Source organism: Salvelinus alpinus, chromosome 15 (genome assembly GCF_045679555.1).
Source record: "Salvelinus alpinus chromosome 15, SLU_Salpinus.1, whole genome shotgun sequence".
Classification (NCBI taxonomy): Eukaryota; Metazoa; Chordata; class Actinopteri; order Salmoniformes; family Salmonidae; genus Salvelinus; species Salvelinus alpinus.
Window position 1 is genome coordinate 33,131,010 of NC_092100.1, and position 24,517 is coordinate 33,155,526.

The window sequence follows — 24,517 nt, forward strand, 5'->3', positions numbered from 1 at the left end:
GGCCTTATTGCTTAATTCTACCATAGTCTGACCGCATTCTATGTATGGTGTCTAAATCATTCACAATCACTGCTATCACCTACAATGGGTAGGACACAGAAAATCTGCAGCTCATCACTGAACTACAGCAGTATGCTTTTATGTTTGGTGGTTGGTGCCATTACAGTTCATGATTCTGGTCAGAAATATCTGACTGATGCATGCCGGGAAACCTTTACACAACAAAAACAGAAATAGATAAGGGTACCAAACATCCAACTCATTTTATTGTTTTAGAGAAAGAGTGCACATGTATTTCGTTTCTTATTTCTTTCAGATCATGTTATTCAAGACGACATGAACAACTACATCAGCCAGTACTACAGTGAGGCAAGCAGTGGTAAGAATTAACAATACTTCCCACTCTGACACATTTGTTTCTGTCCTTTATTTCACAGTCAGTCAGCAGTATTGTGATGAGTTCAAAATGTTTTCTTGTAGATATTGGAATCCCAGATCCAGCTCGTGTCATCACTGCAGCCATAGACATCCATCTTCCCAACAACCCCAGCCAGCAGCCCTCGTCTCTGGTGAGTGCAGACGCAGCGTCCATCCGCCTGCAGCAGACAGGCGGCTCTGTGAGCGAGGCCTCCAACGCCACCATGTCCCACTCCAGCTTCAGCGCCCGCCAGCACAGCATCAGCGCCCGCCAGCACAGCATCAGCAGCCACACCCTTGGCTCCACCACCGACTGCAGTTCCACCGTCCGTGAGGCTTCCACCTCCACAGACTCCTACAGCGGCCAGCGCTGTTACCCCCCACCCTACTGCAGCCCCCTGGCCCTGGGCACACAGCCTGGCCCCAGAGGACACCCCAGCGCCGTGGTGCAGGAGTTGCTCTCCTCGCTGTCTGAGGACTCCTGTCTGGGCCAGAAGGGCCTGGACCCTGTCAACCTCAAAATGCCCAGCCCTGCTGGCTCCACCAAGACCAGCCCTGAGCTAGAGCACAGGCTCAACATCTACAACAAGAGGAACCAGGAGAGCCGGGGAGGCTTCCACACCAAGCCCCTCATCCACCTGCAGGCCAGCGAGCCCTTCATGGAAAAGTACAGGCTATCTCAGGCAGATGCCCCCGTCAACCGTCTGCCTGAGACATAGGAAAGGGCTACAGGGGTACTGTAACTCTCAGACAGCACTGACTCACTCCTCAAAGACCCTCCTGAAACTCACTAACACTAAAGACATGCACTCAGAGGCCTCCTCCACTGGCATACAGCCATCCTCCTCATCGCCAAAAGCACCCTGGAACTGTGAATGGTGGCTCCGCCAGCAGCGCACATCTTCCATGGAGTACAATAAGGCAGTTTTGTGAACACGCAATGAACATTATCAGGAATTGACACAATAAATGAGGAATGAACAAGTCACCAAAAGAAACCAGCAATGGAGCATTAGGTCCAGCTAGGAGACAGCAGGGCTCTGCAGAAATGGGACTGGCTCTGACTTTTACAGTGCCTTCAGAAAGTATTTACACCACTTGTCTTTTCCCACATTTTGTTGCGTCATTGGCCTACACACAATACCCCATAATGTCAAAGTGGAATTCTGTTTTTAGACATTTTTACAAATGAATGACAAATGAAAAGCTAACATTTCTTGAGTCAATACATTTTCAACCCCTTTGTTATGGCAAGCTTAAATAAATTCAGGAGTAAACATTTGCTTAATAAGTTGCATGGACTCACTGTGTGCAATTATAGGTGTTTAACATGATTTTTGAATGACTACCTCATCTCTGTACCCCACAGATACAATTATCTGTAAGGTCCCGCAGTCGTGCAGTAAATTTCAAATGGATTCAACCACAAAGACCAGGGAGGTTTTTCAATGCCTCGCAAAGGGCACATTGGTAGATGGGTAAAAAAAAAACAGACATCGAATATCCCTTTGAGCATGGTGAAGTTATAAATTATGCCAATGGTGACTTCAAAACAGTTAGAGTTTAATGGCTGTGATAGGAGAAAACTGAGGATGGATCAAGAACATTGTAGTTACTCCACAATACTAATCTAAATGACAGAGTTAAAAGAAAGCCTGTACAGAATACTCTAAAACAAGCATTCTGTTAAGGCACTAAAGTAAAACTGCAAAAAATGTGGCAACGAAATTAACTTCATGTCCTGAACACACAGCATTATGTTTGGACCAAATATATCATCATCATCGAGTACCATCATTCATATTTTCAAGCATGGTGGTGGCTGCATCATGTTATGGGTATGCTGTCATCGGCAAGGACGAGGGAGTTTAGAATAAAAATTAACAGAAAAGAACTAAGCACAGGCAAAATCCTAGATGAAAAACTGGTTCAGTCTGCTTTCCAATCAGACATTGGGAGACAAATTCACTTCTCAGCAGGACAACCTAAAAACAAAGCCAAATATATAGTGGAGTTGCTTACCAAGACAACATTGAATGTTCCTGAGGCCTAGTTTCAGTTTTGACTTAAATCGGCTTGAAGATCTATGGCAAGACTTGAAAATGGATGTCTAGCAATGATCAACAACCAACTTGACAGAGCTTGAATAATTTTTAAAAGAATGTGCAAATATTGTACAATCCAGCTGTAAATCGCTGCCAAAGGTGATTCTAACATGTATTGACTCAGGGGTGTGAATTCTTACACTACCGATCAAAAGTTTTGGGTTATTTAGAAATGTCCTTGTTTTTGAAAAATTAAAATGTTTTTTTGTCCATTAAAATATCATCAAATTGATCAGAAATACAGTGTAGCCATTGTTAATGTTGTAAATGACTATTGTAGCTAGAAACGGACAGATTTTTTATGTAATATCTACATAGGCCCATTATCAGCAACCATCACTCCTGTGTTCCAATGGCACGTTGTGTTAGCTAATCCAAGTTTACCATTTTAAAAAGGCTAATTGATCATTAGAAAACCCTTTTGCAATTATGTTAGCACAGCTGAAAACTGTTGTTCTGATTAAAGAAGCAATAAAACTGGCCTTCTTTAGAATAGTTGAGTATCTGGAGCATCAGCATTTGTGGGTTCAATTACAGGCTCAAAATGGCCAGAAACAAAGACCTTTCTTCTGAAACTCATCAGTCTATTCTTGTTCTGAGAAATGAAGGCTACTCCAAGCAAGAAATTGCCAAGAAATTGAAGATCTCGTACAACGCTGTGTACTACTCCCTTCACAGAACAGCGCAAACTGACTCTAACCAGGTTAGACTGACGAGTTTCAGAAGTTCTTTGTTTCTGGCCAAGTGTGTTGATGGGTGAGAAAAAAAAAGTATATTTAATCCATTTTTAAATTCAGGCTGTAACACAATGTGGAATAAGTCAAGTGGTATGAATACTTTTTGAAAGCACTGTACATTTGATATCATTTAGGGATCGGGCTGTGTGGATGTGGAACTGAGTGGTTTGTCTAAAATACTTGATATGGGACTGGAGATGCTAGACTGATCACCCTTAGACATTTAACAAACATAGTTCAAAAGTCAGCCTGATGTCTCCAGACCCCAACATTAAGTACAGTCCTCTCTGTTCGGACTGCTGCTGTGTACATTTAATCTGGTCAAATGTGTTGTGTTCCTAGTTTATTTCTTACCTTAGTCTTTCTACATTATCAATGCTAATGTTTGTATTCAAATTATGACAAAAAAAGCTCAGTGAAATCATAAGCCAGACACCAGAACAATTGAGGGACATTTCAGCTACCAAATCTGGAGGGTTTGTAATTGAAGTTGTGCAAAGTGTTATCAGAAGAAAACGTATTATAGCATAAATCTTCGATATGGCAAACTACCCTGTGCACTTTAATGTCAACAAGCATTTTGTAAGTTGATCATGAAGGGAATTCATTGCAGAGTAAAGCAATTAAAAGGCAAACATGGTAAAAGAACAGCCATTTACAGTCAGTTTCATCATTATACCAAGAGCTTTTGGTATAAAAAAAAAATAGTTAATAAGTGAGGAGGCAGGTTTAGACTTCCCAAAGATGACCTTTGTGACGCTACGTTAAATACAAAATATGCATTAATAGGGATAAAAATATCACCTACGCCAGGTAAGCAGAACATTATTTGTGGCATTTTCATACCTACATACATAAAAACAGACCGTTTGTAAACAGAGTTTTATTCTGTAGCCATTTAGGTAGAATGATGATAACATTATTAGTGTCCCCAAAATAGTAGCTCCAGAAACCATTTAAGGCAGAGGTTACAGGAGAGTTGTAACTGTGTGGTTACAGTCTTAGTACCCAGGTAAGAGTGGTGGGATGGCTGCTTAGCTGAACGCTGGCTTACTTGTTCAATGCTGCAGTCATCTCAGGCACAGCCTAGCGAGAGAAAAACAGAGGAGTTTAAGATGGTTACACCTCCCTAACCAGGCAAATCTAGCCAGGTCGACACAATGGACATGGTGTAAGCTTGCGACATGGAAATGGAGGGTTGAGCTTTGCTATAACTGTCAGTGTTTAGTCTCATGGTTTTGGGGTGACACCACCTAAGATCAATTAATTGATAAACCAATTAAAATCTGAGAGTAACTGTGCATGAGGGGCATGAGCGAGGGTATCTGACAAACTATATCAGTAGCACCTGAGTCGAGTGTGTCCCGGAGATCAGTTTTCAATTGAAGGAAGAGGAGAAAGTCCATACATTTTAATCGGTTATCCGAGGAGTGATCACATGTAAGATGATAACCAGCAGGTCACAACTCTGCTGCCACGAGCTATTATTACCAGTCACTTTTACAGAGTTTACCCAGAACACCTGGGCCTCTCACACACCCCCACAGTAAATAAAAGATGAACAACAGGACACATACACACGAAAATAAAAGCTCCTTCTCTTTCACCAAAAGCAAAGGCCCTCTTGTCCAAGAGTTTGTCAACCCTCTGGCACACTGGCCATATGTGCCAGCCAGACAGTAGAGGGCAGCTAAGCATGTAAAGTACTGACACTAGGGAAGAGAAAATAAAACCTGAGAACTTACACCCAGCCACTTAAGTTAACTATCGATTTCTTTTTATGGTTTGAAGGAGCTGTTGTTGCATCTTAACAGAGCAGCAGGCTCTGGCCACAATTCACCTGATTAATTCAGCACCTCAATAATTCAACAGATGCACCTTTCCATTAGGAGGGATAATAATTTGTCTTGCAAAATGTATCAGGGAAACAGTGAATAGAATTGTCTGTCACTTTTGTCATGTTATTGAAATGCTTCTTGCTGATCAGGTATTCAGCGCTGTGCAGGAGGCTGGTGCAGTGTTGGGTTTGTTTCAGTCATGGCAAGGGTGTTTGGTAATCAGCCTGCTATCTCACCTTAAAGAGATCAGCCACTAGACCATAGTCAGCCACCTGGAAGATGGGAGCCTCTGGGTCCTTGTTAATGGCAACAATAGTCTGCAGAATAAAACGTAGTTCAAAATATCAGAACATGCTCTTTTTCTTATACTTGTGTTTATCTAACAGAAGATTCTGGAGAAAACTGTAACTGTACCTTGCTGTCCTTCATCCCAGACAGATGTTGAATAGCTCCAGAGATAGCAACAGTGATGTACAACTCCTGCAGAGACAACAAGGACAAACAAGCTTTATCAATAGAATAACGCAAGAGCTTGGTGCACATACACATCTATGTAGTGTCAGTTGTTTCAGGCTGCTGAACACAGGTAAGACAATATTTACTGAGGAAATGTATTTTCTATCTATCTCCAGAAAAAGTAATCAAGAGCTGACCATGATACCACTAAGGCCCTCATTGGCACCTTAGTACTGATGCAGCGGATTGCAGGGCAGTCCTGGGGTGAGTTCAGTTCCATTGAACATTTGCTACGTTGTGTAACGGCTTGTACTGAACACGTTTCTCCAAAACATTCTTGAACAGACTGAGGTAAGTTTGGTCGGTGTGGCTTGAAGCAATGAGTGACATATTTAAAGGGCAGCGGTGCCTTTAACCCACAACCAGTTTTTCAATTGGTCTTTCAGAACAACACAGTTTGTTTAATTGAACGTTGCATTATGTTTTTCCGTACACAACACAGCCCTGGGTTTCCATATTAGAGGATGGAGCTGTTCTAGTGCTGACCCTGACCATGTCATCTCAGAGAGAATGCTGGGGGTGGTGAAGCAGAGTGTATGACCCTCCACCTCTGGGAAAAACAGAGGCTTTCAGCGTAATGCACTGCCATATTAATATTTCAGTGCTATTTAATGTTATTGGAGTAGTCTCGGAGGAGCAGAGCATAAATTTATGAACACAAGTGTACTAAAGACTAAAAGTGAGGACCAATATTTCACAATGAGAGGTACTGTCCAGCAAGAGCACAGTCCTACTGTAGCAAAGGGAAAATGACAGCAAAAGATGTATGCTTTAGTTCTTAAATATCACTGTATGGAAATAGAGTACATGCATGTCTAGCCTATTTGGAGTCTTCTCAGAGTTCTTCTCTTTGAGCTCTTTTAGCAGCTTTGCAGTTTTCAATAAGAAGACCAGGCAGGCACACCTGCTGTTGTGTTGCTAGCTTTCCCTCAGGTGTCAAAACAACTCCCTACATGCAGCATGATTGCATCGCTAGCTAGTCATTCAAGTGTGGTGATGCTATTGTTAACCGAAAAAAAATGTTTAAAAAAATAAAAAAATGTACTCCAACATGACAACCTGGCTGCTCCGTTGCCAAGCTGTTCCCCGAATGTGGTACTCCCCTGAAACGTTGCTATGGCATGACACCCCACAGCTTAGGTTACATAATTGCAAAAGCTTAACTGTGACATACATGCTGACAGAAAGAGTGAATATCAACTAATTCCGTGCCGTGAGATTCTTTCAACTGTAAACATTTCAGCAAAATTATGCTGAACAAAAATAAAATAATTTCACAGTTACAGTTCATAAAAGGAAATCAGTCAATTTAAATACATTCATTAGGCCCTAATCTATGGATTTCACATGAATGGGCAGGGGCGCAGCCATGGGTGGGCCTGGTAGGGGCCCACCCACTGGGAAGCCAGGACCTGCCAATAAGAATGGGTTTTTCCCCACAAAGGGCTTTATTACAGACCGAAATAGTCATCAATTTCCTCAACTGTCCAGGTGGCTGGTCACAGATGATACTGCAGGTGAATCCGGATGTGGAGGTCCTGGGCTGGCATGTTTACACGTGATCTGAAGTTGAGGCCAGTTGGACGTACTGGCAAATTTCCTAAAACAATGTTGGAGGCAGCTTGGTTGACATTCCTGCAGTCAGCATGCCAATTGCACGATCCCTCAAAACTTGAGACATCTATGGCATTGTGTGGTGTGACAAAACGGCACATTTTAGAGTGGCCTCTTGTCCCTGGCACAAGGTGCACCCGTGTAATGACCATGCTGTTTAATCAGCTTCTTGATATGCCACACCTGTCAGGTGGATGGATTACCTTGGCAAACAATAAATGCTCACTAACAGGGATGTAAACAAATTTGTGCACAAAATTTGAGACTTTTTATTTCAGCTCATTAAAAGTTGGACCAACACTTTACATGTTGCGTTTATATTTTTGTTCAGTATAATTGGAGCAGTTCAATACTGGATATAACCACTATTTTAAGCTTGCAAATAAATAAATAAATACACACACTATTGTCAAACGGGGTTCAATCTAATAATTAATAAAACTGCTGTTTATGTCAAATATAAATTGCTTGTTACCTCACATAACAAAAAGGAACACAGCTTTGGGCTATGTCACTCAGGGAATAAGTAAAACATTTGTAAAATAAAAAAGGCGGCAGACAGACCTTAACACTGATAAGACATGCATGGTTCTGTCCTAACAATGCCTGAAGGTAGTGATAAGAAATTACCTTCTAATATTTATGTGAATCCTTTGAGTGGTGTGCATGAAGACAATGAACAACTGAATGACAAATATGAACAGGATAAAAAATAAATAAATACTGCAATTCAAATTGTATTTAATACATTAAGACTACATGACAATCTTGTCAAAACATTAGCAAAATACAATTTGGGAAGATTTACCTAATCTGGGGGTCTGAGCAGACACCCACTGCACTGTGCACTGCTCTTTAATGGATCAGCTAAATCATTTAGGAGCCTATATGTGCCATTAACTACATTTCATGGGGTCTAATGTGTGGATAATAACAGCTAGGATATCCCAGTTGAACCGGATAATGGATCCCTTTGCCCTTTTTAAAAAGGTTAAATTCCCATCTTTAGAACACTGAATTCCAGGAATTGTCTAACAGGTATTTGTCAAGCTGCGGGTAACTTGCACAATAATTGATAGTGGGTGGGTAACTCCTCAGAAAACAGATATTCGCATTTTTCAGAAAAAAATTGTAGATGTAGACCCACAAAAGGTTTACTGGTATCTTGAAAAATTGTGCAATATTATTACAGATGACACCATTGTGAGCACAACATTGCCTATCAAAGAATAGGATGAGGGTAAAATGATCCAGAGTTTGTCACTTACGGGGGCCACGATCTTGCCAGTCTGTCCAACCTGCATGTCATTGGGGACATATCCAGAATCCACAGCAGCTCTGGAAGCACCAACTGTGGGGGAAATCAATTCAAACCTAATGGACAAAAAAATGCAATCCAATTTTTTCACCAATAATTTATCAGTTATTCAAATATAGAAAGTAACATTTGTTGTCATTGAAAGACTCATTCTAAATTACCCACAGCATTCATTTTGTCAGCAAGGTCATAGAGCAGCTTGAAGTTCTCTCCATTCTTCAGTCCATTCCTAAAAGGACGAGACAATAATGATTTATTTAAACGTTTACATGAACATGAGAAATAAATTGATGTGTAAGGCAAATAGTATGATGAGCTGAAGGTGACTTCTACCTCCAGACACCACAACCGTAGCCCTGGTCAGCTCTGGACGGACAATCTTGGTCAAGGTTGCTTCCAGCTACTCAGAAGCAGACGGAGCAACTGAAATAAACAACTCATGGGGATCGTCAGAGGATCATATTAAATAAAACTCTCAAGTTCTTGCTTTTAACTATACCCTGACAAAATAAGTTATCCAGTCTGGAAATTAAATAATTATTTTAGAAATGATAAACAAGAACAATGGCTTTTGTATGTATGCTTTTCATGTGTGTCTCAGTGCATGGTTAGTACTATGGCTACCTTCCTCTGATGTAGCACTGCCTCAGTGGGCTCAAAGGATGTCCCTCTGACAGTGAAAACCTTGACATTGTCATTACACTTGACAGTGCTGAGAGCATTTCCTGGGAACGAGACAAACAGTGATGTTTTGTTATCTAACTCTAAACCTCATGCAACTCTTCTGATGACAAATGGGAAATAAAAGTAGAGAATTAATTTCACAGAATCTAATTTGGGAAACATCTTCTGGGCTCAAGGTTCACCATGAGTTTTCAATATGACCTATATGGACATGACAATTAAACAGCAACGGTTTAAGTGGATAATGTCATTTTGATTCATTCAAAGCCCATAAGTGCAATTGAGAAATTAGGCTTTTGGGATCTAGTCATTGCTGGTATTGCCAAAAGACTGAATTGGCTCTATATCTAAAAGCAAACCAGTTCCCTATGGTACAGTACATGGAGAGTTGGTGAGTTACTGGTCAAAATCATAAGAGCAGTCCCAAATGCAGTAACAAATTCAATTGATTTCCAATGATAATATCAAACAAAATCCATTTTGAGTATCAAAGAATGTCTAAAGCACTCTAAACTGCATTGGTGAATTATAATGTGCTCAAGAATTCTGAAGGATATCTTAGTAGTATACAGTGGCTTGCGAAATTATTCACCCCCCTTGGCATTTATCCTATTTTGTTGCCTTACAACCTGGAAATAAAATAGATTTTTGGGGGGTTTGTATCATTTGATTTACATAACATGCCTACCACTTTGAAAATGCTAAATATGTTTTGTGAAAAAAACAAGAAATAAGACACACAAAAAAAAGAAAAAACTTGAGCGTGCATTACTATTCCCCACCCCAAGTCAATACTTTGTAGAGTCAACTTTTGCAGCAATTACAGCTGCAAGTCTCTTGGGGTGTCTTTATAAGCTTGGCACATCTAGCCACTGAGATTTCTGCCTATTCTTCAAGGCAAAACTTCTCCAGCTCCTTCAAGTTCGATGGGTTCCGCTGATTTACAGCAATCTTTAAGTCATACCACAAATTCTCAATTGGATTGAGGTCTGGGCTTTGACTAGGCCATTCCAAGACATTTAAATGTTTCCCCTTAAACCACTCGAGTGTTGCTTTAGCAGTATGCTTAGGGTCATTGTCCTGCTGGAAGGTGAACCTCTGAAACAGGTTTCCCTCAAGAATTTCCCTGTGTTTAGCACCATCCATCATTCCTTCAATTCTGACCAGTTTCAGAATTGAAAAAAAAATCCCACACCATGATAATGCCACCACCATGCTTCACTGTGGGGATGGTATTCTCGGGGTGATGAGAAGTGTTTGCGCCAGACATAGTGTTTTCCTTGATGGCCAAAAAGCAAAATTTTAGTCTCATCTGACCAGAGTACCTTCTTCCATATGTTTCAGGAGTCTCAGACAAGCCTTTTGGCAAACATCAAACGTGTTTGCTTATTTTTTTCTTAAGCAATGGCTTTTTTCTGTCCACTCTTCCGTAAAGCCCAGGTCTGTGGAGTGTACGGCTTAAAGTGGTCCTATGGACAGATACTCCAATCTCGCTGTGGAGCTTTGCAGCTCCTTCATGGATATCTTTGGTCTCTTTGTTGCCTCTCTGGTTAATGCCCACCTTACCTGGTCTGTGAGTTTTGGTGGGCAGCCCTCTCTTGGCAGATGTTGTGATGCCATATTCTTTCCATTTTTTAATAATGGATTTAATGGTTCTCCGTGGGATGTCAAAGTTTCAGATATATATTTTTTTAGAACCCAACCCTGATCTGAAATCCCCCCAACTTTGTCTCTGACCTGTTTGGAGAGCTCCTTGGTCTTCATGGTGCCGCTTGCTTGGTGGTGCCCCTTGCTCAGTGGTGTTGCAGACTCTGAGGCCTTTCAGAACAGGTGTAAATATTCTGAGATCATGTGACACCTAAATAAAGTCCACCTGTGTGCAATCTAATTATGTAACATCTGAAGGTAATTGGTTGCACTAGATCTTATTTAGGTGCATTTGAATAAAAAAAATTAAACAAGATTTAATTTTTCACGTCACTTCACCAATTTGGACTATTTTGTGTATATCCATTACATGAAATCCAAATAAAAATACATTTAAAATTACAGGTTGTAATGCAAAAAAATATGAAAAACGCCAAGGAGGATGAATACTTTTGCAAGGCACTGTAGGTTGGTTTGGGGAAAATACAATAGCAATATGCTTTAGTTCAAATGTATCTTCTCATAACACATTCACAAAAAGCTAGTTACCGGCATAGATGGTTCTGACAAAGGTGTCAGGGGATTTGATCTCAATAATGTCTGAAATAGGAGCAACATCCAACTTGGCAGACACTCTGGGGAGCAGATTCTAGAAAAGACGGGTTGGTAAATAAGCAGGGATATAAGGCAATCTGTAACGATCAGGCAAAGATGCTCTACAAATAAGTTCCAGAAACCATGGCATGAATGAAAAATACAGCATACTCATAACAGCTATGTTTTTTACACTAGGCTTATGAAACCAAATACATCCTACGAAATACATCAAATCATCTGCAGGCATATCGCTTTCCTAAGAAGTGACAAATGACCTGAAGGTATGTACAGTTGAAGTCGGAGATTTACATACACCTTAGCCAAATACATTTCAACTCAGTTTTTCAAAATTACTGACATTTAATCCGAGTAAAAATTCCCTGTCTTAGGGCAGTTAGGATCACCACTTTATTTTAAGAATGTGAAAATGTCAGAATAATAGTAGAGAGAATGATTAACTTCAGCGTTTATTTCCTTCATCACATTCCCAGTGGGTCAGACGTTTACATACACTCAATTAGTATTTGGTAGCATTGCCTTCAAATTGTTGAACTTGGGTCAAACGTTTTGGGTAGCCTTCCATAAGCTTCCCACAATAAGTTGGGTGAATTTTGGCCCATTCCTCCTGACAGATCTCGTGTAACTGAGTCCTGTTTGTAGGCCTCCTTGCTCGCACATGCTTTTTCAGTTCTGCTCACAAATGTTCTATAAGATTGAGGTCTGGGCTTTGTGATGGCCACTCCAATACCTTGACTTTGTTGTCTTTAAGCTATTTTGCCACAACTTTGGAAGTATGCTTGGGGTCATTGTCCATGTGACCAAACTTTAACTTCCTGACTGATGTCTTGAGATGTTGCCTAAATATATCCACAATTTTCCCACCTCATGATGCCATCTATTTTGTGAAGTGCATCAGTCCCTCCTGCAGCAAAACACCCCCCACAACATGATGCTGCCACCCCCGTGCTTCAAGGTGAGGATGGTGTTCTTCGGCTTGCAAGCCTCCCCCTTTTCCTCCAAACATAACGATGGTCATTATGGCCAAACAGTTCTATTTTTTTTTTTTTATCAGACTAGAGGACATTTCTCCAAAAAGTATGATCTTTGTCCCCATGTGCAGTTGCAAACCGTGGTATGGCTTTTTCACTGCGGTTTTGGAGCAGTGGCTTCTTCCTTGCTGATCGGCCTTTCAGGTTATGTCGATATAGGACTCGTTTTACTGTGGATATAGATACTTTTGTACCCGTTTCCTCCAGCATCTTCACAAGGTCTTTTGCTGTTGTTCTAGGATTTATTTGCACTTTTCACACCAAAGTACATTCATCTCTAGGAGACAGAACGCATCTCCTTCCTGAGCGGTATGACGGCTGCGTGGTCCCATGGTGTTTATACTTGCGTACTATTGTTTGTACGTTTGGAAATTGCTCCCAAGGATGAACCAGACTTGTGGAGGTCTACAATTTCTTTTCTGAGGTCTTGGATGATTTATTTTGATTTTCCCATGATGTCAACCAAAGAGGCACTGAGTTTGAAGGTAGGCCTTGAAATACATCCACAGGTACACTTCCAGTTGACTCAAATGATGTCAACTAGCCTATCAGAAGCTTCTAAATCCATGACATCATTTTATGGTGTTTTCCAAGCTGTTTAAAGGCACAGTCAACTCAGTGTATGTAAACTTCTGAATAAGTGGAGTCAATTCCTCTGTGGAAAGACATGCAAGTTGCTGTTAACACCACATTTACATTTACATTTAAGTCATTTAGCAGACGCTCTTATCCAGAGCGACTTACAAATTGGTGCATTCACCTTATGATATCCAGTGGAACAACCACTTTACAATAGTGCATCTAACTCTTTTAAGGGGGGGGGTTAGAAGGATTACTTTATCCTATCCTATGCAAATAGATTTATTTTATTTTATTATTACTCAGATTTTTAAGTAAGATGCTGAAGTAAAACTTCCAACTCATTTACAGCTTCAGTGAATCTATTGTCTGCATCTGCTTCATACTCTGGATATACATACCTGGCAGAGAGCCTTTGTAAGCATCATTTTGAGCAATCAGAACACCTAGGACTTTGCTGACTTCCTGTGCAACCTGAAGAGATGATAAATATACAGCAAATCAATCCCTTGAAGAAAACCACTAAGCGTCTAGGTCTGGATATCGGGTAAATCCATTTGACTTAAGCGCTTTTTGACAGCAGCCATTTTGATTTAAACAAAACTTTCTATACATGATTGCTCATGGAAGAAGTTACTGGAAACAAGAAACAGTTGAGTTTGATATAATTTAAAAGGTTACAAAACAAGGTTGTCAAACTGCTTTATAAATTTCTTGAAAACAAACCTCAAGAAATTATACATCAAACGTCAAATATCTAAAAATGAATTCATATTCACGTTGTAGTTTAGACCCTACTTTACATCTGAAGTTTGTGTTGTGCCCGCCATCGGCTGAGACATTCTTGAATACAGGGTGTGTCATTTCAATCATAGAAATGTAATTCATAGAACGGACATCCCTTCAGACCACTGCAATTTAGCTGGTACACCATTGACATTTTAATTGAAATGTTAACTTTGAATTACTCTGATGTAACGGCCGATGGTCCAACCACTGTCGAATGTCAGCATAAATGGTCATGTCTATTCTATTCTATTATTTATATAATTGCAATAGGTTTCCGATGGAGGATTGACAGTATAATATAAAATCAACAGATATTCCCTTTCAAGTCAACATTCTCTGATGTGTGGACCTTTAACGATCTAAATTTATCAGAAAAAACATGAAACCTGCCCTGTATTTAAGCACGTTGGGTCTCGACCTATGGCGGGCACAACACAAACTCAAATATAAAACTTACTGTATGTGAATGACAAATCTGAGTTTTTTTGTTGTTTTATTTAGCTAATTGACATTTAATGGGTAAACCCCGTTTGTAAGCTTTTTAAAAAATATACATCTCAACCGTGTATCTTTTCCCATAAATATTTGCCCATTGCCCAGTGCTCAGAAAGTTACTTTTTGTACCTGAATGCCAAAACATTCATTATGCAAAATAGGTCAACCTTGAGCACTTTTTATCTAAGTGGACACATGTTTTTAGATTTTTTTTGAACATTTCAATAAATGTAAAATCTCATTTACATACGTATGTATGTGTACACCCCTTCAAATGAGTTGATTCGTCTATTTTCAGCCATACCAGTTTTCCGACAGGTGTATAAAAATAGAGCACACAGCCATGCAACCTCCATAAACAAACATTGGCAGTAGAACGGCCTTACTGAAGAGCTCAGTGACTCAACGTAGCACTGTCATAGGATGCCACCTTTCCAACAAGTCAGTTAGTCAAATTTCTGTCCTGCTAGAGCTGCCCCAGTCAACTGTCAGTGCTGTTATTGTAAAGTGGAAACATCTAAAAGCAACAACAGCTCAGCAGTAAGCCAAACAAGCTCACAGAATGGGACAGGCGAGTGCTGAAGCGCGTATAAATGGTCTCTTCTCGGTTGCAACCCTCCTACAGAGTTCCAAACTGCCTCTGGAAGCATTGTCAGCACAAGAAATGTTCATTGGGAGCTTCATGAAATGGGTTTCCATGGCCGAGCAGCCACACACAAGCCTAAGATCACCATGCGCAATGCCAAGCATTGGCTGGAGTGGTGTAAGCTCGCCGCCATTGGACTCTGGAGCAGTGGAAAAGCGTTCTCTGGAGTGATGAATCACACTTCACCATCTGGTAGTCCGACAGACAAATCTGTGTTTGGTGGATGCCAGAAGTACGCTAATTACCTGAATGCATAGCTCCAACTGTAAAGTTTGGTGGAGGAGGAATAATGGCCTGGGGCTGTTTTTCATTGTTCGGGGTAGGCCCCCTAGTTCCAGTTAAGGGAAATCTTAACGCTACAGCATACAATAACATTCTAGACGATTCTGTGCTTCTAACTTTGTGGCAACACTTTGGGGAAGGCCCTTTCCTGTTTCAGCATGACAATGCACCTGTGCACAAAACGAGGTCCATACAGAAATGCTTTTTTGAGATCGGTGGGGAAGAACTTGACTGGCCTGCACAGAGCCCTGACCTCAACTCCATCAAGCACCTTTGGGTAGAATTCGAACTCCTATTCGCCCAACATCTGTGCCCGACCTCACTAATGCTATTGTGACTGAATGGAAGCAAGTCCCCGTAGCAATGTTCCAAAATCTAGTGGAAAGCCCTCACAGAAGAGTGGAGGCTGTTATAACAGCAAAGGGGGGGACCAACTCCATATTAATGACCATGATTTTGAAATGAGATGTCCAAATAGCAGGTGACCACATACTTTTGGTCATGTAGTGCAAGAATTCACACCCGAGGCATAGATCTTCAAGCCGATTTAAGTCAAAACTGTAACTAGGCCTCTCAGGAACATTCAATGTCGTCTTGGTAAGCAACTCCAGTGTATATTTGGCCTTGTGTTTTAGGTTATTTTCCTGCTGAAAGGTGAATTTGTCTCCCAGTGTCTATTGGAAAGCACACTGAACCAGGTTTTCCTCTAGGATTTTACCTGTGCTTAGCTCTATTCCGTTTCTTTTTAGCCTAAAAAACTCCCTAGTCCTTGCCGATGACAAGCATACCCATAACATGATGCAGCCACCACCATGTTTTAAAATATGAAGAGTGGTACTCAGTGATGTGTTGTGTTTGCCCCAAACATAACACTTTGTATTCAGGACATAGTCATTTTCTTTGCTACTTTTTTTGCAGTTTTACTTTAGTGCCTTGTTGCATGTTTTGGAATATTTGTATTCTGTACAGTCTTCCTTTTCCCACTGTCAATTAGGTTAGTATTGGAGTAACAACAATGTTGTTGATCCATCCTCAGTTCTCATATCACAGCCATTAAACTCTAACTGTTTTAAAGTCCCCATTGGCCTCATGGTGAAATCCCTGAGCGGTTTCCTTCCACTCCGGCACATGAGTTAGGAAGGATGCCTGTAACTTTGTAGTGACTGGGTGTATTCACTGCTCGACTGAGGGACCTTACAGATAAATTGTACAGTTGGGGTACAGAGATGAGGTAGTCACTCAAAAAGCATGTTAAACACTATTATTGCACACAGAGTGAGTCCATGTAACTTATTGTGACTTGTTAAACAGTTTTACTCCAGAACTTACTTAGGCGTACCATTACAAATGGGTTGAATACTTATTGACTCAAGACATTTCAGCTTTTCATTTTAAATGAATTTGTTTAAAAAAATGTCAAACATAATTCCACTTTGACAATATGGGGTATTGTGTGTAGGCTAGTGACACAAAATATAAATTCAACCCATTTTTAATTCAGGCTGTAGCAAAAAAAATGGAAAAAGTCTAGGGGTGTGAATACTTTCTTTAGACACCATCTGATCAAACCCAAGATGTAGCCTACCTTTGCACAGTCTGTTCCAGCAACCAAACAGGACACGTCTCCTCCTAGTTTCTTGGCTGCAGTAATAGCACTCAGCGTAATGGGGGTCAGCTTGTCATTGTTGTGCTTTGCCACCACCAAGGTGCTTTGAAACCTCTGGAAGAGTCCAGACTACAGGGGAAATGTATTTTTCAGTAAATGGCATAACATAAGCGTAAACATAACTGCTCTCATGCCTATCAAACTTGAAAGCTACCATTACGATATGAACAATTCAGCAGCATTTTGTGTAGTCCAATAAACAGCAAGGCTTTGAATCAAACAGGATACTACAGATTCTGTTCAGGTGTACCTTTTGGGGGAAAACAACATCTAATGGGTCTTTTTTGGAGGTCGGCTATAGCAGAAAGTGTGAGCTACATAACACCGAAGGGGGGGAAGGATCTGGGCCAAATCCTTCAGTAAACAAGCTGACATAACATCCAAGATATGCACTGGCTTATACAACATTTTGACAGGGAGTATCAATCCTATCACCAACCTAAAACAGAACCAGATATATCTGAACCTGTGTCTGAAAGACAATTTGAATTACCAGAGTAAAGGTCATTCACACAGCAGCCTAGCCAACGTCACAGCACAATACAGTAGCAAATTGGGAGCAAATAGTAGCTATACATTAAATTATGGTCTTCATTGAAATTGTGTTTCAATGCCTTTAAAATCATTGCATCATTGAAAATTGAAACAAATTTACGTTTCGTAACTCATTGTTTACGAGGTTGCATAAGCTAGCTATCTAGTTAGCTACAGTAACAGCTAGTTAACGTTAGCTACATTTTCAGCCCGATAAGGTCTGTGAAGCTGGCTGTGATATCAAATATGATCCGATTTTCAAAACTATGCAATGTACTTTTTTCATATGTATTAATAAAGCAAGGGAAATCAATGAACTGTTAACCTTTCTATGGTTTCGTGCACGGGGAAGATAAGTTAGACATTTAAGTTAGCTAGCGTAGCTATCAGGCACCTACAACACCAGCTTGTACTATGTGTGCTTTTTTTTGTATTTGCCACATTGCGAATGAATAGCAAGTTACTTAGCTAGTTAGTCTGATATAATCATTTGCGTGTAAACGTTACTTACCAACTGTTTGAAATGATGTTTTCTTGATAGCTCTATGCATCTCTGACTCTGCTCCTCGATGCTCACCTCTTGAATGAACTCTGACAACTGTAGAATGTTCTCGCGACACAAATGTCTGGTTGGACTACAATCACTTCCGTTTTGGGTGGAAGCAGAATAACCAAAGACAGCACAGTGTGAAGAAAGGCAGAAATTGATTATCCAATAGGTGTCCGTACGGGAGTTGCAGCAATGAGACAAGACTGTAACTACCAATTGGATACCACAAAATTGGGGAGAAACGGGGTAAAAAAAATAATAATAAATGAATCCATGATCACACAGGTAGGCGACGTTGGTTAGTTTAAACTCATGCGCAGAAACTTGTTATCGGGTCTAACTAATGGTCTCCGCCAAACTGCGCATGTATCTAAGGCACTCCTTATATATAAAGTTGTTTTTGACGAAAAGGAAAACGTGTCAGTTTGTCACTTTCAGGTGGTTGTAGTAATGACATGTTCAACTACTTAAGACATTGTTTCGAATCTAGGTTGTGTCTTTAGACTTATAGATAATTAACAACCAAGGAATAATTTTCCCACTTCTCAAACCTAGGCCTGGTCTGCTTGGTCTGTTTCGAAGTATTCCCTATTGCGCCTCTGGGTATAGAAACTCAATTGAATAACGTTGTATTTCAGAAGACCATCCTAGATCCTGCCTGTACCACTCGGGTGCATGATGATGACTGGGTAGATGGATGTGGGCAACAGGGAAAACGACATACTATTATCAACAGCAAAGTTATTACAACTATACATTCAACCCAGATCTGTAAACAGACTATTTTAAATGAGTAGATGGCAAAGTTCTATGAGAAGGGTATAGCCAGTAAGACAATGCACACCAAATAAAGTTTGATAACCAATCTGTAGCCTAGACCCTACCTAGGCCACATGAGTCAACTTAATTCCGGGGGACAGGACCGAGTTAGGGAAACCCTAGCCTAGACCATGTTACATTACAGTCATTTAGCCGGTACTCTTATCGAGAGTGAGTTACAGTAGTGAGTGCATACGTTTTCATAAATTGTTTTCTTCCATACTGGAAGCCACAACCCTGGCGATGTAAGCACCATGCTCTACCAACTGAGCCAAATGGCACCCACACAGGATATGTGATACGGGACATCTTTCCACGAAGTGAAAAGCCAAGTCTTATCTTAAATCGATCTTGTGCTATGATGTCCATGAAGAAATATGCCTTCACAAATACTTTGAAACTGCACCAGTACGAAAACTCAAAACTCTTTCCTAATGTTTAATTGCAGTATTGGGACAGGTCTACATTGTGATGAATACATATATAAATTATTGTAGGAGGAATTATCATTTTAATCTCAATGGGATCATCTGTTGGTGATCTAGGCCTAATGGATAACTAAATGAATGATGAATACAAAATAGGCAGCCTATAAAGCTGTTTCATTTAAAAGTTTCAGGGTCAGGGATGGATGGCAAACATGAACATGTAACAAATAAAGATTTAGTAGCCATTCACACAACAAAATTATGTTATCATAAATAACTGCAATGCAGTGCTCTAGACCACTGCGCCACCCAGGAGGCCCTAATTTATTGTTATTATTAATGTCATCATACTTGATTATAATTATATGCCCTACAATACCAGTCAAGGGTTTTTCTTTATTTTTACTATTTTCTACATTGTAAAATAATAGTGAAGACATCAAAACTATGAAATAACACATATGGAATCATGTAGTAACCAAAAAAGTGTTAAACAAATCAAATTTGCCTTGATGACAGCTTTGAACACTCTTGGCATTCTCTCAACCAGCTTCACCTGGAATGCTTTTCCAACAGTCTTGAAGGAGTTCCCACATATGCTGAGCACTTGTTGGCTGCTTTCCCTTTACTCTGCGGTCAATCTCATACCAAACCATCTCAATTGGATTGAGGTCGGGTGATTGTGGAGGCCAGGTCATCTGATGCAGCAGTCCATCACTCTGCTTCTTGGTCAAATAGCCTTTACACTGCCTGGAGGTGTGTTGGGTCATTGTCCTGTTGAAAACCAAATGATAGTCCCACAAAGCGCAACCCAGATAGAATGGCGTATCGATGCAGAATGCTGTGGTAGCCATGCTGGTAAAGTGTGCCTTGAATTCTAAATAAATCACTGACAGTGTCACCAGCAAAGCATCCCCACACCATCACACCTCCTACTCCATGTTTCACGGTGGGAACCACACGTGCAGAGATCATCCATTCATCCACCCCTTGTCTCACAAAGACACGGCGGTTGGAACCAAAAACCAAAGGACAGATTTCCACCAGTCTAATGTCCATTGCTTGTGTTTCTTGGCCCAAGCAAGTCTCTTCTCCTTTTGGTGTCCTTTAGTAGTGGTTTCTTTGCAGCAATTCAACCATGAAGGCCTGATTCTCACAGTCTCCTCTGAACAGTTGATGTTGAGATGTGTCTGTTACTTGAACTCTGTGAAGAATTTATTTGGGCAGCAATTTCTGAGGCTGGTAACTCTAATGAACTTATCCTCTGCAGCAGAGGTAACTCTGGGTCTTCCATTCCTGTGGCGGTGCTCATGAGATCCAGTTTTATCATAGCGCTTGATGGTTTGACTGACCTTCTTGTTTTAAAGAAATTATGGACTGTCGTTTCTCTGCTTATTTGAGATGTTTTTGCCATAATATGGATATCGTCTGTATACCACCCCTACCTTATCACAACACAACTGATTGTCTCAAATGCATTTAGAAGGAAAGAAATTCCACAAATTAACTTTTAAACAAGGCACACCTGGGTGGCAGGTAGCCTAGTGGTTAGAGCGTTGGACTAGTAACTGAAAGGTTGCAAGATCGAATCCCCAAGCTGACACGGTAAATATCTGTCATTCTGCCCCTGAAAAAGGCAGTTAACCCACTGTTCCTAGGCTGTCATTGAAAATAAGAATTTGTTCTTAATTGACTTGCCTAGTTAAATAAAGGCAAAAAAAGAAATAGAAATTCCAGATGACTACCTCATGAAGCTGGTAGAGAGAATACCATCATGGCAAAGGGTGGTTACTTTGAAGAATCTCAAATATAACATATATTTTGATTTGTTTAACACTTTTTTGGTTACTACATGATTCCACATCAAATCAAGATGTCACATACACATGTTTATCAGATGTTATTGTGGGTGTAGCGAAATGCTTGTGTTTCTAGCTCCAACAGTGCAGTAATATCTAACAATTCACAACAATACACACAACCTAAAAGTAAAAGAATGGCAATTAAGGAATATATAAACATTATTAGAGTGACTAGTGTTCCATTATTAAACTGGCCAGGGATTTCAAGTCTATGTATATGGGGCATCAGCCTCTAAGGTGCAGGGTTATGTAACCGGGTGGAAGCTGCCTAGTGATGGTTTATTAACAGTCTGATGGCCTTGAGATAGAAGCTGTTTTTCAGTCTCTCGGTCTCAGTTTTGATGCACCTGTACTGACCTCGCCTTCCGGATGATAGCTGAGTGAACAGGCAGTGGCTCGGGTGGTTGTTGACCTTGATGATCTTTTTGGCCTTCCTGTGACATTGGGTGCTGTATGTGTCCTGGAGGGTAGGTCGTTTTTCCCCGGTGATGTGTTGGGTAGACCGCATCACTCTCTGGAGAGCCCTGTGGTTGCGGTTGGTGCAGTTGCCATACCAGGCGGTGATACAGCCCGACAGGATTCTCTCAATTGTGCATCTGTAAAAGTTTTTGAGGGTTTTGGGTGCCATGTGTTATTCATAGTTTTGATGTCTTCACTATTATTCTACAGTGTAGAAAATAATACAACTAAAGAAAACCGTTGAATGAGTGGGTGTGTCCAAACTTTTGACTGGTACTGTATATGTAATTGTGTAGCCAATAAATACAATAGAATGAACATCTAGGCTTACAGTATCAGCAAAACATCCTCAACACTACACTCTAGTGGACATTTCATAGCATGCAACCTGAAAGACCTCTCACACCTCAATTTGAATGGCTTTTGTTATTGTTACAAGAGTCAAATACAGCAAAATAAAACAAAAAATGATCCTATACCTGTATGGTTATGAATATAGCTAGCTAGGGTTTTTAATGTTGGTGAGTTAATATATTTCTAAGTAAAATGCAGCTATGCTAGCTTTTGCTAGCAAGCCAGCCTCTCTGGGATAGGGGGCGGTATTTTCACGTCCGGATGAAAAGCGTGCCCAAAGTAAACTGCCTGCTACTCAGTCCCAGAAGCTAGGATATGCATATTATTAGTAGATTTGGATAGAAAACACTCTGAAGTTTCTAAAACTGTTTTAATAATGTCTGTGAGTATAACAGAACTGATTTGACAGGTGAAACCCAGAGCACAATCCATCCAGGGAAACATTTTTTTGAGGTCAATCTGTTTTCCATTGTTTTCCTATGGCAAGCCCGTTTTAATAGAAATATGCTTGCAGTTCCTATAGCTTCCACTAGATGTCAACAGTCTTTAGAAATTGGTTGATGTTTTTCTTTTGAGAAATGAAGAAGTAGCCATTTCCTTTCTGGGTGTATAGCCAAGTGTACTCTTTTGTTTGGGGCGCGTGACCTGAAGCTTGCTCCACTTTCATTTTATCCGCTATTGAACGCAGTTTATCCCGTCTTAAATTGTATCAATTATTTACGTTTTAAAATACTTAAAGTTGGATTAGGAAAGTTGTTTGAAATGTTTGGACAAAGTTTACAGGTAACTTATTAGATATTTTGTAGTCATGCTGGGCGAGTTGGAGCCGGTGTTTTTCTGAATCAAACGCGCCAAATAAATGGACATTTTGGGGATATAAGGACGGAATTAATCGAACAGAAGGACCATTTGTGATGTTTATGGAATATATTGGAGTGCCAGCAGAAGAAGGTCTTCAAAGGTAAGGCATGAATTATATCGTTATTTCTGAGTTTTGTGTTGCGCCCGGCGGGTTGAAATATGATTGTCATGTGTTTGTTTGATGGGGTGCTGTCCTCAGATAATCGCATGGTTTTCTTTCGCCGTAAAGCCTTTTTGAAATTTGACATGGTGGCTAGATTAACAAGAAGTTAAGCTTTAATTTGGTGTATTGCACTTGTGAATGTATGAAAGTTAAATATTTCTAAAAAAATATATAATAATTTGCGTACTGCATTTTCACCGGATGTTGTCAAATCAATCTCGCTAACGGGATTTGATCCATAAGAAGCTAGCTGATAGCAGATTTAAGGTTAGTGTTACGTTTAATTTAAAGGGTTAAGGTTAGGGGAAGGCGAAGGGTTAGTTAAAATGGTTAAGGTTAGGGGAAGGAATAGATAAAATGGTTAAGGTTAGGGCTAGAGGAAGGGTTATCTAACATGCTAAATAGTTGCAAAGTAGCTAAAAAGTTGTTGAAGTATATTGTTGAAAAGTTGCTAGTTAGCTAAAGTTGTCAGTGATGAGATTTGAACTTGCCACCTTTTGGTCATGCTATACGCCTACCCATCCAACCTGACTAACTACCCTACTTTCGTTTTTGCCTTAAGTAACCTTCTGTCTTATGTGACCATACCAAACGTGACATATGAGACTAATTTTTTCGTCCAGGATTTACGTTTACTATGTCACCTCTAGCCTATGAGACCAGGCTGCTGGAGACGTGTGTCCACAATGATGAAATCATACCCATTGAACCTATTGTTTATCATCACATACTTCCTCATTAACATGCATGCATTAATTGTTGGTTATGTTAAAGATATCCATTACAAATGTTAAATGGTGCACTTTGCTACGTGTTCCTTAACCAATAGTGTATATCACATGCAAAAAATTGATGGGTTTTCCATGTCAAAACGTGTCTTAAAATGTACTGAAAAGGGTAAATCTTTTCTAAAGATTTCTTGATTTATATATCCGGACAATACTAATAAAATTTGAATTTTGATTATACAATATTGCAGAATGGGAACATCTTTTTATTATACTTATACATTTACAAAACGAAATTCAGAATAATCTAATAAATGTCAGTTGATGGAATGCGTGGCAAAATAGCTTCTTCATTTATTTTTTGTAGGGATTTTGTTAGATTTTAATAAATTGACAAAATAGTAATATTGACTAAATAATTTGGCTGTTATTAAAAACATAAACAACAAAATGGTCTTTCTGCTCCAAAAGGACCTTTCTGCTTCTTTTCCAGTAGAGGGCTCACTCATAGAACTCTAGTTCTCTATGAGGTCTCTAGTCTAATCTTACTTTATGAAATCCAGGCTTTTAATAGTATTTTGCAATACATATTATACGTTTTTGTATTGTCACCAGGAAAAATAATAATGATAATAAAAAATAATATTAAGAATATAAAAAATGAATAGGTCTGCATAATCATTATCATCACCGTAATAATTATCACAATCATAAGTGTAGAAGCATAATCATAACAATGAAGTTCAACTTTCCACTCAACTTATGTGTGAAAATCTCTTT

At 39.9% G+C, this 24,517-nt stretch overlaps 2 protein-coding genes across 3 annotated transcripts in view; one reads left to right on the forward strand and one right to left on the reverse strand.

Moving 5' to 3' along the window:
• LOC139539935 (transmembrane protein 266-like) overlaps window positions 1-5,447 on the forward strand; it is a 96,985-nt gene extending 91,538 nt beyond the window's left edge. For both annotated transcript variants that reach the window (XM_071343369.1, XM_071343370.1), the window contains 2 exons: window positions 317-379; window positions 481-5,447. In XM_071343369.1, the coding sequence (XP_071199470.1) occupies window positions 317-379; window positions 481-1,136 (719 nt within the window). In that variant the 3' untranslated portion in view covers window positions 1,137-5,447. The remainder of the gene's footprint in view (window positions 1-316; window positions 380-480) is intronic.
• LOC139539315 (uncharacterized) lies at window positions 239-21,800 on the reverse strand. The gene is made up of 8 exons (XM_071342143.1): window positions 21,530-21,800; window positions 16,899-16,994; window positions 8,879-8,945; window positions 8,707-8,774; window positions 8,496-8,578; window positions 5,512-5,577; window positions 5,334-5,414; window positions 239-4,345 (listed from the first exon to the last, which is right to left on the reverse strand). The coding sequence occupies exons 1-8, from the start codon at window positions 21,798-21,800 to the stop codon at window positions 4,310-4,312; spliced, it is 768 nt and encodes a 255-aa protein (XP_071198244.1). The 3' UTR covers window positions 239-4,309.
• Between the last annotated feature and the right edge of the window lie 2,717 nt (window positions 21,801-24,517).